The sequence below is a fragment of the Patagioenas fasciata genome, chromosome 3, assembly GCF_037038585.1.
Source record: "Patagioenas fasciata isolate bPatFas1 chromosome 3, bPatFas1.hap1, whole genome shotgun sequence".
Classification (NCBI taxonomy): Eukaryota; Metazoa; Chordata; class Aves; order Columbiformes; family Columbidae; genus Patagioenas; species Patagioenas fasciata.
In genome coordinates this window covers 79,507,614-79,523,844 of record NC_092522.1, presented here as the reverse complement: position 1 = coordinate 79,523,844, position 16,231 = coordinate 79,507,614, and the positions used below count along the sequence as shown (strand labels likewise).

The 16,231-nt window shown below is 38.3% G+C and overlaps 1 protein-coding gene across 4 annotated transcripts in view; it reads right to left on the bottom strand.

The window, feature by feature from the left end:
• ATG5 (autophagy related 5) overlaps positions 1–16,231 on the bottom strand; it is a 78,406-nt gene that overhangs the window by 2,586 nt on the left and 59,589 nt on the right. Inside the window, exon 8 of one of the 4 annotated variants that reach the window (XM_071806677.1) lies at positions 2,417–2,547. The exons of 2 other annotated variants lie outside the window; for them this stretch is intronic. In XM_071806677.1, the coding sequence (XP_071662778.1) occupies positions 2,444–2,547 (104 nt within the window). In that variant the 3' untranslated portion in view covers positions 2,417–2,443. Of the gene's footprint in view, positions 1–2,416; positions 2,548–7,817; positions 7,926–16,231 lie in introns of those variants that run through there. One more of the 4 variants, XM_071806678.1, reaches the window with a different exon arrangement.

Genomic DNA, 16,231 nt, shown 5'->3' with positions numbered 1-16,231 from the left:
AAAAACCAAAACTTAATGAAAGTGTCACTCTTCTTTATTAGTTGCAAGTTTTTTTCCTACAGTAATCACAGCTTGATGTCAACACAGTTAATGCATATCCATCTCGCCTGGCTATAATACATATGAATTTTGCACAGATCATGCTTAAGATGTTGAACTTCCTAAAACATGCTAATAAAGTTGCATTCCTAATACTGTGATCTCCTGAAAGAGCTGAACTACACGTAACATGTCATTAATGTAATACATGTAATATTCCTGAAGTAATTTTGTTTTGCTAAGAATAATTCACTTAAGTTCCTAGCAATATTTCAGAGTTACTCAGAAGGCTGAGTTGGCACCAGATTTTTCTCACTTCATTTCGTGTCTTGGAAAAATCTAAGTTAGCAAACGATTCCCAGTATGACAAGAATATTTTCTAAGAATATTTCAATTCTTTTTATTTATACTTGTCCCAGAGGATGCAAGTGCTTTGATCCTTTGATTCAAATGATGGGAACCAGCTAAAGCAACTGACATAACTGTCATGAAATGAACTTAAAAAAATATATATATATTTCAGAGCCTTGAGATGAGAAGAACATCTGAAACATGCTTCAAATAATGGTTAGGGGAAGAAAAAAAAAAAAAAAAAAGGAAGGCAGTGACCTTTCACAGTTATTATACTATACTCTGGCATTCTCAGATGGACCTACCACAGTGAAATCCACATTCAGTGCTCAAAAATATCCCTGCCTTGTCAAACTGGCATTTCCCCTCACCCCCAGCCTCAACTGTCTGTATTACAGAAGGAACCACGGTGCTGCCCAAGAGCCATGTGGAAGAAGACCAGAATCTACAAGTGAAGGTACCATGACTGGCTCTTTCATTCAGCTACCCCAATTGTAGCATAATTCCTATTTTATAATATAGATTTTAAAATATTATTTTTTCAGTAACCAAAATGACTTGGCAGCTGCCTGAAGAAGTTTGTATTGTAACCAGGTATCTGTGCCAGCACAGGCTGAATTAGACAAGGAACAATCAGCCTTGAATGCGCTGCTGACTTTATGCTACTGATAATTCTGCCTGCAGAAGCAGACAGGTATGTTTGCCTAAAATAAAGCATTACACATTAGTTACATGCAATCTACATATGGCATCATATTCTGTACAAATTCTTGATTAAACACATCAAGCTTGATTTTCTAAATGGCATAGTACACACATTATCACACTAAACGAAGCATGAACAATTGCTGGTTTCTGGTTTTATTGCAGACAGGTCTGAAGAATGAAGCACATAATTAAAAAATAATCCAGTATTTCCAACCAGAGCAGGTATTAATTGGGCCAAAACACTGCCAGTCAGATTGTCAAAGGTATAAACTCCAAAAGAAAAGATCTCAGAACCCGAATTTTTGCACTGAGAAGTTAGGGAACATCTAAATATATTTAATATTAAAATAACTCCCAAACAGATGTATTTAACCCTTTCAAATTAAAATTTGTCTATGGTATTCCATGAACTGGCCACAGAGCTGGTGACATTTATTTACATTCTACAATATTACTTAATTTTCAGAAAAAAATAATATGCATACACAGACAGATGGCAGAGACATCAGTACTCTGCTAGCCACCTATGCATAGCTGTCTTTTTAGCAAAAGCTTGCACAAAAAAATAGATTAAAAGCTTTAGAACTTCAGTGTCGTCTTCTTGTAACTGGAGGAAAGGCTTATAAATTATAAACACTTTCCTTGACACAGCTTTTAATGTGTGACAGAACATTTTTGGATGCATGTGCATGTGTGTACTAACTTGATGCCTCTTGCTTAAAAATGAAATGCAGTTGATCTGGCCGTCCCCATTCCCTGCTCCCTACCCAGCTCTGTCCTTTTCTCACACAAATCTTTTATTTTGTTCCTCAGCAAAGTGAAAAAGTCTCAGAGGTCAGTGAAGAATTTACAGTTTAAAGTCTAAATCTCTGCATTAGCATTGTTTGTGCTTTAGTATTATCTCTGACAAAGCATCACTTCTCCTTAACTCCTTTTCCCCTTGAGGCTTGACTAAAGAGATCTTATCTACCAATTCTGTATTTATGGTGGCCTTCTTTCACAAAATCCATTGTTTTTACTTTAGCATTCTTCCCTCCTTTTGTTACTAGGAATCATAAACTCTCACTTAAGTCACATTTACCCAAACTTTCCTCAACTTTCATGTTTTCAGCAACTTCCCCTTTTTGAATCACATACAGAGTGTCTCTCCTATAGACTGCTCCTCAGCTTTATGTAGCAAAACTTTTTCAACAGCAAATACACTAAAAAAATTACTGGAAAATATTTTTGCTTTCTCAACAGCTTAATTCGTATCCACCATTACCACTGTGATTTGGGTTCTGGATGATTTGCTAGCTATCATGAAAGCTTCATCCACCTGGTTTGTAGATATAATAGATTTACATCATTTTTTCCTTCTGTTGCTGTTCATAAGTCTGAAGAACTGTGGATTATTTTGTATGCATCTTGACACACCACGTGCTGTTCTCTTCTTCCCCACGCCATATTCTGTGATAACAAAAAGTCTTTTTATACTGACAAAATGCCTCTATAAAAGTGCACAAGTTGCTAAACACAGCATATACTGAAATGAGCGGTGTAAGATTTAACTGACTCAATTGCAAAGATTAATGCTGTTCTAAGTCATGGGACCAGGCATATAAAAATTAGGGTAAATAACTCAGCTCATCTGTAGTGCAGGAGGTTCAGACCTGATAACATAATTACTGTCAATACCCATTTTACAATATTCAGTAATATAATTTTAAAACAGGATTTCCTCAAAACCAAGTAATGCAAATTTTCCAGTCATCTTACTTTTTTTTTTTTCCTTTTAAAATACTGATAGAATCGAGTTACATGTTAGCTATCATACCAACTAAAAATGGTTTACTTTGCTGCAAACTAATCTCAGGAAAAAGATGAAGTGGAAATATAAGAAAAATAAAAGCACAGCAGTACATGTTTTGTAGGAAATTTTTATAATGTGTGATCACAGTAACTACTTAAAATCAGAGTATTTTTATATTACTGAAATGATGCACAAATAATAAATACTGTTTCAGTATTTAGAGAAAAAAGCCTCAAAACCAATTAAGTCATCTCCTATCAGAGTGGTTGTCCCAAGATTAAATGATTTTTCTTTGCATTCCTTATGGAAATCCATGAATATAAAAATGCACTGTCACCTCTGAAAGTCACTAGCCACAAGTGATATGCACGGATTACAAAGCTTCTTGGTAAAACTTAACAATATTCCAAATTCAGAAGGCAGGTAACTATGCTTACGTATTGTGTACCAAGATATTTTTGAGACATTTCAGATGATTTAATTAGACACTAACTCAAAGGCTGCAACACTTCAAGTACCTGACCCAGGCTAATAAATTGTACCACATCAAGTCAGAAGTTTTCCAACTCTGTACAGAAAATGGAAAGGAACAGGCAGCTCTCAAGTGAAGGGTGGAAGAAGAGGTCTAGTTCTCTATCATCTATTAAGGTACCTCAGTGCTCCTGATCAGGAAACCACCTTGATCCTGCCAAAGAAAGTATTGAGAAAGGGCTCTCTTTTGCAGATAGACATCTGCTGGAAGGAAGCAAGAGAGAGTAGCTGTTGCAACTCAGCAGACTCCTTGAGGTGGTGGCTCAAAACCCTTCTCAGCCTGAGGCTGCTTGAGTCCATTCTCCATTCTTTAAGCAGAATGCCCTCACTACTAAAATATTTGCTGTTGCTAAGCCCAAACTACTTCTAAAAACCCTCAATGTTCGAGAATCAGTGAGTGACTGACAAAGAACAAAGAACAGAGAAATCTGTAGTGTTCAGAGAAGGTAGGAAGATGTGCAATGTCATGGTAGCACACTGTAAACAGATTCAAGTACTTAAGAGCAGAACAGTGAGAATGCACTACTTCTGGCAAAAATAGTATTTCAGCCATTTTTCACTCAGATTAGCACCACAATGCTCACCAACCTTGCTGCTAGATACTCCCTTTTACCTACACGAGATTAGCTTCTCTAGCCAGGCTACAACTGTGATGCACCACTTAAAATTCTTTAGTGGGATGAAATACCTCTGTTCCGATTTGCAGCCTCCAGCTATCACCTGTCAGGGTAATTTAGCTGGCTTAAATTCTTTCACTAATAGACAATACAAGATATTCAGGATTTGGAAAAAATGTCCCTGGAGTACTTCAACTAGAATCCTCCGTATGCAAAAGCTCTGCACAGCAGGTCCCAGAACCTGCCTGTAGTCATCAAAACGGCCAGTGCAGAAACCACAGCTGCTTACTCAAGGCTGCGCCACTTAGGAGACTGGCTTTAAAACCCAAAAAGCTAAATAGAACCCAGTGCTCCAAACTAGGAGCCCATAATGCACTTCTTGCACAATACAAGGTCAAGGACTATATTGGACAAGCAGACTAAAAAGCGTAAGGAGTAAATATAACCAAAGGAAGTGTCATGCTGTAGCAGCTTTATGAATAATGTAACCCAAGTAGTTTTCCAGCTTTTTCAGCTGTGAAGTGGGCCACAAACATTTGCTTCTTTATCTTCAGAATGCATCATATGTTCTGGATTAGATGATACTAAAAGAATTCCTGACAGTAGGTTGTACCACGCTGTAGAAAAGCTCATCCTGGGTCAGCGTTACAAGGAAGAGAGTTCTCCTTCTGTGGCAGTGGTGCTACTGCTTTCCTTCCCACCTCTCCTGCTCCTCAGGTTACTGGGCAGAACAGGCCTTTGGGCACCTGTACTGAGGAGCAGCCCCAGCGCTCCTTCACCGAGCGTGCTCGGCAGCTGGTGCCTGGGACAGCTCTCAATCCGAAGAAACCCACCACCATCTTCACCAGGAAGATTTTCATTTACCTCCTTAGGACCTCTTAGGAAATTACTTACAGTTATGGTGCTCTCAGTAATGTGCTTCCCATGTAGATGCAACCACCAAGTTCATTACTGACAGATATCACCCATTCAAATTTTTAAAGCCTAAAGCCAAAGCTTAGTGGGACCAAATCCCAGGCAAGCAAAGGTGAACATTTCCTTCTTGAAAACTAGACTTGTAGTCTAGCACAGAGGATCACATATGAAACTATGTGCAATTATTTACAAAAGACCACCCTATATTAGCAAGCACATTCAAAGACTGTGTTCTAATCCACAACCACAGCTGATAATAAAGAAGTGGATGGTGGCTGAAGTCATCCCTCCCCTCTCTAAGTACCTCAGGTTGGATATTGTAGGATACACAGAGATGAGACAGCCCCAGACAAGCCTCATGCTCTGAAGTCCAGTGACTCCTGCACCAGCAGCAGAATCTAAACAAACAAGCACTTGAGTCATATACTTCACTTTTTGCACTTTCAATTGGGTAACATCTCTAAAAACCCCAAAACTCAGTATTGTCAGTAACGGTTCAATTTGATACAGGGATCTTTCTGCTGCTAGCACTGAAACCGATGAACAGCATCTAGCTCTTCAACAGCAACCTGTTCAAAACGGAAACCAGTTCCAGTGTCTGACATTAACATTGACAATGATTGGGTACCATTTAAAACAAAACAAGCTTCATAATATTTTCATTGCGTGTGCTACAAAAAAAACCCCCACATGGGCTCACAAAATATCCATAAACTTCAAAAAAAGTAAGGTAAGGGGTATTTATGAACATTTTCACATCACTTTTATAATATTTACTTTAACCAGATACCATGTTTTTTAGTAGATAGCAAAATATTTCTTTGCTCAGTGAACAGGCTTTGCTACAGAACAAATTCAACTCATCTATAAACCAAATATTAATACTTTGCTTTTCTTAATTATCTTTAAAAAAGAAGTTAAAACATTTCAGGCTTTTCCATTCATAAACTCGAATCTAACTGGAACATTTCTGCAATCAGTTTCTGGCATGTCTATGTGTAATAGTGACTGAAGTACAGAAATATGGTGAGATGTTCAGATTCCACAGTAATGATGACCTCAATATAAAGATCTCAAATAGAAAAACAAACCTGTGTTTTAAACAAATTTGGCCTACTCAGTTGAGTACTAACAGGTGCTCAACACCTACGGAATGTTATGGGAAGTGCATACAATAAAAATTGAGCTTTGTCACATCTTTTGGTCAAATGATCACTTGCTCTTTGAAGGAACTCGGCACAAGTACTTCAGACAGTGAACATTTGAGTTCTCTGTACTGACACAAAATATTTTATATTTAAGAAATGATAGCTTCAAGGTCTAAGGTTACTACACATTCTACTGAGCAAGGGTTTTTTTTTTAGTTAAATTTTTACAAATAGGAATAAATTCTTAGTATGTGTTTTCAGAAGCTTCACACTATTTCAGCCCACGCTTTGCTTACTTTTCTGTGAATTCCACCCTATTGCAAAAAGGACCCGGTTAATCACAGTAGCAAGCTCCATTGCTGGAAGTGACTTATTTTCCATAGCAATCTTAACATAGTTTTCACCTGACTTCAATCACAAATAAACTACCCAAATCCTTATTCCCTTCTGATATATTGGATCACAATCAGCAAGATCTGCTGTTCAGTACCCTTTGACCAAGAGCACAAAATAGGCTAATCACAACAAAAGGTTCCTCTGACCTCAAGATTTTAGAGGCTGATACGTGACAAGAAAGCACAGGATTGACTTTTAATTCCTGCCCACGTAACCTGCCAGCCCGGGGAAAGCCACTGATGCTGATTTCAGGTAAAGAACTTGCACATGGAAATACAGAGTCAATACACCAGTCAAAACAAGTCATCATGTTCCTCAAAATTATTCTGTATCTGGAATACAGATTTTTCTAAACCCAAGATGTGGTTTGGGGAATAAGAACCTCAGTTCCTTGATATAACATAACTGCCAAATATAAATATACAAACAGGTAGATCTGGTTAACTGCCAACAACACGGGAATGTGTCTCCTTTTAACCGTTGGTAGTAACATGAGTTCAATTGCTCAAACTGAAGGTCATAGTGTTCTTAGATGTATGTTCTCAGCTCTGCGTATTGATATCCACGCAAACATCCCAGACAGATTTTAACTATGGCAAGTTCCTGGGCTTGAAGACAACTAACAGTAAATAAAATCCACAACTTTGTATTTTGCTTAAAATTATCTTTTTAGAGAAATGCTAATTTTAACATGTTTACTGAATGACCCCTTGAAGATAAGTCATTATTTTGATTTTAAAAAAAATTCTTCTCCAAAATAAATGGTTCAAAACCTAAGCATCACTCCATCCTGGAGTGTTTTGTCATTCATATTACATGTCTTAATTTCAACCTTACAGCTCCTTGATGCCATCTTACCAGAGCCTTTCATAAGAGCTACTGCTTCTTAGTCAAAAATTCCATGACAGAACTACACCTAAATTAACCCCAGTGAAGTCTGTTCTTGCAGAGTACTTGAGTACCAAAGCATAACTTCAGGCAAGATCTCAAGTATTCCTCCATTGTGACACTGTCATAAAGTCCATATTCACTGATTTGGCTTTAATTACTGCTGTACTACTTTACATGTTTTTAACACAGGCCAGTTGTTTGATCTCAACATGACCTTTTTGTGGCATAAAGATCTCCTACCTGCATTTAGACATTTGTGACTTAAGGAGAGGAGAAAAGTTTCTCTGTCACAGTTCTTAGTATTATTAGCTTCCCTGGATTATATTCCAGTAGAGCCTGAGCTTTTTCTATCCTCAAAATGGAAGTAGACTAATACGCAACATTATAATCTACATTAAGTATCATTAAATCTGAGATCAAATAAAATACTTGGCATCACTCCTACTCATCCTTTTCTTCTCCATGCAATTTTTTCTCTCTCATTATTTCCTGGTATCTTCTTCCTCAAGTCTATGCTCAGGTTAGATAGCGACATTTCTGAAACATAACAAAAAATGCAGATTAAACTCATCACCACGAGTGAAAGTTTATTACACTTTGGAGAAGTTTATGAGAAGTCGGGTTACATTTCTAATCTCATAGTTGCCAGAAGATATGTAAACAAACTAGAAAACTTTTTCCTATTCCACTGAAAAAGTTTTAAGAAAAAGCAAATTTGGCCTCAAACACCAGCAAGTCCAGGTTGCCTGAGCAGCCTATTTTTAACAATTCTCCATGCAGTTTAAAACAGTTGATACTGACAGTAATGGCATCTGAGACAATCAAGGGTATTTTTTTCCTTCTGTAAAAGAGTTCATGCAGCTCAATGGAAAAGCAGAGTATGGAAATGAGAGCTTTACTTAAACTTATTTTTTAAATTTAATTTTATTGTTATTCTTACATACAATAGAATATTTTTAATGAGGTTGTCGTAATAGGTCCCAAACTAATTAATGACAGAACCCTAAAATGTTTTTCTTAAACATCTAACATTTTAACAGTTAAAAGGCTTAAGACTACCTTACAGGCATCAAGCCTGAGATGCTTCCCATCAGACACGTAGCTTCAGGCAGGAAGAAAAAAGAAATTTTATAAGGTGAAACTCCCAGGCAATATTCTTATACCCTTCTTCCTCAGCATCACTGCCTTCGCCTCAGCTCTGAACTGACAATAAGCCTGTGTTAGCTTACGAAAGACCGGGGTTAGCAACTGAAGCTTATAAAACGATTTTCTGCAATACCTTTAAGTTTGGCTACACACATGTGAACCAAGCAGCAAAGTTCAATGCAAATCATGCTGCTGTTCCACGTAACAAGCAAGCAGACAATGCACTTTTGTATACAAGGACCAGGCAAAGTGTGCATTAAAAGGTAAGCTCTAGAATGCATGACAAATTGAGCCCAACTCTCCATGATGCAGTTTGCCATTGTTGAGAGAGAGCTAAATCACTTTTAAGAGTTGTGTAGCTTTTCTTAAACAGCAGGCATCTTGATTTACAATAAGTTAACCCTTTCATGAACCAGGTCCTTCATTAGAACTGAGGTTTCCTTTCTCTCTAAACTGTATAAAGCAGACTTTTAGAAATTAAGGCTACCTCTGTATACAGCTAGGGAGCTAAATGTAATCAATACGGTTCTTGAAAAAAATAAAAACATTTGATAAAGGTTTTTCTCTATGAAGATTGGTATAAAGCAAATAAATTTGCTGTAAAAGACCTCTCGTTACTAATAGTTTCTGAGAACTTTTATATTGTTTTCAAAGTACTGTTATGCCAAACAATTAAATAGCAAATTCTCTACACAATCCTATTACATATTCCCTATGCATTTGCACATTCATACACTGTTAAAGTTTTTTAATGGCATTCTTGAACTTTCAACCTCTACTTTACTTCATTTTCAAGTTACTATAATTCACATCATGCCTGCAAATATTTTTTGATTCTAATGGCCGTCCATCTTTTATAACAAGCTTTTCAGCTAATCAAATGATGAACTATTCCTAGCAAGGCAAAACCAAGACAGCTTACTGTTGCTGCAAAACCATTGTCAAAACAGAAAAGACCAGCAAGTTTACTTGTTCTCATCCATCGACAACGCTAATCGTTAGTTTATCTGTCCAGTTTCATATGTCTGAATGTCCACTTCTGAATTTGATTTAACTACAATTTAAAAACATTTGCCTGAAAAGTGATAAGCAATATATACAGGTCAAAGGCTTAATGGTTGCTATTTCAAGTTTTGTATCTTTCTCTGTTTAACTGGAAAAAAATAAACTGGTTCTGCCTTTTTAAAATGCTATTTCCAGCCAATATTATTGTGATATTTAACAAAGCAAACTCCATGAGCAAACTAAACATGTAAATGGAGATGAGCTATTCAATTAACCCCCAAAGCACAGACAGTTTTGTTCCATGTCTGACAAATTCTTCAACCTCTGCTGAGCTGATCAGCAAAAACTCAGTTAATTGAATCCATCTCTGTGAAAAACCACAGGCTCAAGTCCGTACCACATACATCAAGCTGAAGGATTTCTGCTTCAGCCATGGCGGTAATAGTCAGTGGGGTCAGGTCAAAGAGGGTTAAAGTGAGTCAGGATATAGCCAAAGGAATACATCAAACACCGATTTTAAAAGGGCAATTAATCTCAGACAGAAATGCTTCCTGGGGAATGAGATCTCAATCTTAAGAGCACACTACATGATGTAGCAGTAAAAATGTACATATACAAGCTTAGAGAGCTTTCATCCTATGATCACAAACAGAAGGGCAGTGCTGTTTATCAGAGAAATACAAACCCTTGCTAAAATACTTACATTACCTTCTTCTGGGCCCTTACTCAATGAAAAATAAATTCTTTAATGAGTAGGCAATACAGTTTGCACACATGAAATATGTGTTTCTGCACACATACTGTAAGTTCCTTTGAATAGTTAGTAGATTAAAGTATTTAGAGATCTCTACCACAATAAAATTTAAGAATTTAGTATTGAAAAATTCTAGGAAGAATGGATAAAGGAGTAATGGAATAGTGGAAGTAACTTTAAAAAAGTCCACAAAACAACTATCTGTTCAGAGTTAAGATTGGAAGTGAATTTTCATCCAAACTTTATTTTCATTTTTCCATTCCAAAATACGAAGGAATCTTCAAAGCTGATAGATTGTCATATAATCTTTAGTTTTAAGGAGTTTGTCTACTAACTTAAGTATTTTTTAATGAGTTCAGGAAGTATTTTTCCACTTTAAAGCAGAAAAGTAGATCCATAAAACTCAGAACATGGACATACAGCATCTGCAAGCAGAATTCGCAAAGTTAGTATCATTAATTAGTTAGCAACGGTACTAAATGGTACTAGGAATCATTAACTGCAGGCATGTAGCTCTGAAATGAGTTACAGCTAATTTTGCTGCATTTGTTTGCAATTTTAAAGAGAGCTGGCTCTACGACCACTCTTCCATCTGAGGATACCAATGCCAACATCATAAGTGGCAGAATGGCACCTATTTGTGTATCTGGTCCATACATGTGGCTTTCTTGCTTAAATTGCCAGTGAGTAACAGTTTTCATTAAGATACTGGACTTAGTGAAGTCTCTCAAAGCATAAACACTGGCTATGTTTTGCCACAATGAGTGTGGTGGTGATACCACCAGGAAAAAGGGCAAGGAGCACAAGAGGCATTCAAATCATCAATGACCATAGCACCTCTGTGCACATGCCAAGCCACTGCACAAGACTTTGGCTTTGACGTAAGGAAAAGCTTTACTTCTGTTTTCTTACAAATGTCCTCCAAATTGCCACAGCTGCCAAAAAAGATAGTAAGTACAATTTATCCACTGAATGTGAAGTCATCGAAAATCTCTGATTAGCATGAGGTATTCAAGGACACAACTAATGTTAACAAGTGCTGCTGAATCCTTCGAGAAGAGTGGGACATGGTAAATAGCATTTATTAGCAGATTATTCTGCTTTACACGAGGGGTAAGGTTGCTGCTTTTCTCCTAACTATTTTTGTAGGTCCTTTAGTTTTGCAGGTTCTCTTCTTTGTAGCCCTGCAAGATGTTTATCTCCTGAGAAAACTAGGTTATACCTATACACACCAAGGCAGAATAGAACAAGAGTGCAAGAGAGAAGCACTCTTGACCCCCTGTAAAGCCACAGTACATATACCTAATTTAAAGGTATAGATGGAGCTCATAAAATGGACTAGAAGCCACTCTCTGGACCTCAGGGCAAGTGCCAGAAAACAGCTCATGCCTATTCAGCTAAATTATCTCTCCCTCCATATTGCTGACTGAGAGTAGCCCTCAGGCTGTTAAGCCATGAACAGTGCTCAAGTTTTCTGGGAGAGTAGTAATTGGCCTAGACCAAGATTATGCCAGAAAACTGCTAACAGTCATAGAGCACAAACAATTCTAGCCCTCTTTTGTTTACTAGTATAAATAAAGACACTAACACCACAATGTCTAAATCCGGTTGTGCACTGCAGTGTCCTGGTTGAGAACTTCACATTGCAAGTCCTCGCAGAAGTTTATAGTGGTGACCTGAAAGCTTTGGTAGAACCCCTAAAATCTCCAGTTACACTTGCACCAGTGTACACTGCACTAAAGGCAGCAGTGATTATACAGCATATGAACATTAACAGTATGTTGACCCCTAATGAAAAAAAAAAAACACACACAAATTGGAGCATTCTCACATTTTCTATGAAACTAACCATAAAAAAATATCCTGTAAGTCTATATAGTGTGTACTTTATCTGTTGCTCTCATACTTGTTTCTGTGAACAAGGATAGGAGCAATTGTAAGAAAGCTGTGTTGTGGTGTTTTGTTGTTGTTGCTTGGTTTTCTGTGAAGTTTTTGATGGCTTAGTCACATCGAGTGACACCTGTGATCTCTTTGGGGTGAGACAGATCAATTTAGATCTGGATTCAAAGAAATCCAATTCTTAACTCTGCTACTGACCTCAGTGTGACCAGGTGCAAGTCTCATCACCCCTGTGCCTCTAATTTCTCCTTCCTTTTTGTCTCACTTCACTCATCTCTTGTCTAAGGGATACATTCTATGGGAACTGCAATGTCCACACTCTGTCTAAAGAACCTGAGGTTTACTCCTAAAAACAACAACAAAAAAATCCCTTTAAAAACTGAAAACTCACCACAACAAAAAACATTTTATCAAGATGCTTTGATTCCAACAGTTCTCTTAAAACTCATATGCATGGTAGACTACTGACAGAAAACTTGCCCAATTTCTCGTAATCTTCCACAGTTTTTTTTCTTGACTGCCTGGATTTTCAGATCCATAGCATTTCATCAGGGATTTGGGGCTAGGATGCTGATGCTCCAATGAACTGCAGCTCTACTGCAGCCCATGAAGCAGACTGATCTAGGATGAAAAATCTCACCTCTCCTCTGCAGAGAACTTCAGAAGTGCTCGCTTGTGATTTCCAAACAGAATAAGCTAAATTTTGAAAAAGTTATTTTGCTCTATGGAAGGTTTTACTTTCTTCATTTAATACTACTGCTGTTAATAACAGACTTAAAAAACTTTGTTGTGCCTGTATAAAGTCATTGGCCTTCTGACAACTTTAAAGAGCATAGTCTGGAGTCTGATACTAATAAAACTTTTTGGGTGGCCAACAGAACATCTTTAGCTGAAGCTCAACAAATTTCTTGTCCAAGAAACAGGATTATTTCCCTATTTGCTCTGCCTCTTCCTATACTCTGTCCTTCAGAATGTGCATGCCCAGAAACAATTTCCTAGTCATGAAGAAAAAGCACATTACTCTCGTGATGTTAGGAAAGTTGCTGGATAGAACAGGAAAGACTAGACTAGACTATTTCAGTTGGAAGGGACCTACAATGATCATCTGGTTCAACTGCCTGACCAATTCAGGGCTGACCAAAAGTTAAAGCATGTTGTTAACGGGATTGTCCAAATGGCTCTTAAACACTGACAGGCTTGGGGCATCAACCACCTCTCTAGGAAGCCTGTTCCAGTGTTTGGCCACCCTCTTAGGAAAGAAATGCTTCCCAGTGTCCAGTCTAAACCTCCCCAGACACAGCTTTGAGCCATTCCAATGTGCCTTGTCACTGCATCCCAGGGAGAAGAGCTCAGCACCTCCCTCCCCATATCCTCTCCCCAGGAAGCTGCAGAGAACCCTGAGGTTGCCCCTCAGCCTCGTCCTCTCCAAACAACACAAACCCAGTTTCCTCAGCTGCTCCTAAAGGCCATGCCTTCCAGTCCCTTCAACAGTTTCATTGGCCTCCTCTGGACGCATTCAAGGACCTTCACATCCTTCTGAAATGGTGGGGCCCAGAACTGCACGCAGTACCCATACTAAACACAGTGGGATAATCACCTCTTTTGGCCAGCTGGTCGTACCGTCTTTGATGCACCCCAGGATGCAGGCTGCCCTTCTGGCTGCCAGGGCACATGCCCACTCCTATTGAGTACCCCCAGATCCCTTTCTGCAGGGCTGTTCACCAGCCACTCCTCTCCCAATTTATACTTGCACCTGACATTACCGCATCTCAGGTGCTGAGGCCCAGCATTTGGACTCATTACACTTCATCCGTCTGCTGCTAGGAAAGGGGCAGAGGGCTCACAAGCTACCAAACGGGTAATCCTTGTGGAGTCGATTGAGGTAGAGCTGGAGCAATCCTTCAAACCAAGCTGTGCTTGCTGTTTCCTGAGAAATTCTATGCAGAAAGATCACAACCAGCCCCATATCTCCACCAGGTTTTTTTTCTTCTGCAAGCAAGTAAGCCAGGACATTCTGCACACACAGAAGCCCCCTCTGATTATACAAAGAGCTTGTTTAGAAAAGAAGGCTAACAAGAAGCCATATAAACAGCACAGCTGCCACACTATTAACTCTCAGATTATTTGCACATTTCTGTGTAGTCAGGACAAATTAATTCTATATTAATTCTGTAGTCATGACTATTAATTCTATAATTTCAAGCCAACCTCTGGACTTCCACCCGTTTTGATCAAAAAGAACTAATAAATGAAAAGGTATGCAATTTTAACACAGAAAAAAAAATCTTTCCACTTCAACTTAAAAAAATGCAACTGGGGCAGATAGGTGTGTGTGGGTGTAAAAAAAAAAATAAAATCAAGAATTTGGAAGTCTGACAGATGAAAGGCAGATGCAGGAGCACAATCCAAGCAGATGACCTGGTTAGGAAAAGATAACAGGCACAAACAATGACTCACACCAGAAAGGAGACATACATTATGACCTCCTCCAACATGGAGAGCACCATTGAGCCAAGGACACCCGGAGAGCAGAATGGCTTAAAGCAGTGGTCTGAAGTTCAGGTCCAACCTGCACGATGACTCTCACAGAATCACAGAATGTTAGGGATTGGAAGGGACCTCAAAAGATCATCTAGTCCAGTCCCCCTGCCGGATCTCACAGCAGAGGAGACAGTGGATCAGAATTCACATCACTGGTGAGCTTTTAGTCCTCTTTTAGTATGCCTGCACACTACAAGACCTGCAACCATTTGCAATACTGCCATATCCATTTGGGATGAAAGTGTGGCTAATAAAGTGGCTAAAACTGATGAGGGGTAGTTGTATTCCTAAATTCAGGTAGCCTGGAAAAGCATCTCAACACTGTACTTGCACAGCACTGACCAGCAGAGACCATCCTGCCGAGAGCACAAGCAGTCAGATGTATTCCACTAGCCTGACACGGGGAGCAAAAGCATCCTAAGCCTGCTCACCACTGGAGCAGCCAAGACTGGCATGGTGCTGTGCTGCTCCTCTCCTCTCAGCTCCCACAGTAAACCCCAGGTCCAGCTAGTTCTGACCTCAAACAGAGAAAACCCAGTTACATCTTATGTCAATCCAATGATATCCACACTGCATACATTTACCTCTTTCTGTTGCACTATTTATTTGTCACTTGCATCAAAATTGGAGGCCTACACTGCAAATCTAATATAAATTAAATTTTCTGTTTGACTAATTTACTGGAAGTCAGTGCTTGGAAAACTGAGGGAGAACAAAACCAATTAATATGTAGTCTCTCATACAATATACATTAAAAAAAGATGAGAGTTAATTGAGAACAGTTGATCCCTAATTTTACAAAATCATTCAGTACAGCGAGTCTTAAGAGAAAAATCCTGGAAGTCTTTTTGATCCTTGTTTTATTTCTGAAAGAACTAATGACACTGATGCAGAAAGAGGTCAGTTCACACAGCTTTTCTGAATGAACAACAATGCTGTGAAAACTGGGACTGATTGATAGCCTACTGTTTGCGTCATTATGTCCAAATGTTTACCATTTGAGTCTTCAAGGAAGCATGAAACAAAAATCAAAACAAGTTTTATGAAGACTTCAACAGCACTGGCAAATTAAAATTGTATCCAGAACTGTTTAGACATGATACCAGTGGAAGAAAACTCTTTCCTTCTGCATTATACAATTTTTATCTTTGCATTATGCACAATGTCTTAAATTTCTGGTGTGGAAGAGGAAAGAAGTGTTTCCCTCCCCCCAGAATAACTCTGTTTTCTATCATTTTAACCCTTTGCCTCTTCAAAGCATTCTGTAGAACTCACTGTTTCCTCTTGCAGTTGTTGATCTGTAGTTATGCAAGATCATACTGTTTTCAGCCCCTTCTTATAAGATGAGTCACCATTTCTAAATGATCTGTTTACAATATTAGGAAGTTCTCTTACATTAACCTCATAAACGTCTACTAAACTTTTTTTTTTATTGCTGTGAATTATTCACATGTTTTTTTTCAAATTTGATAAAACTCTGAAGTTCAGAACTGATATC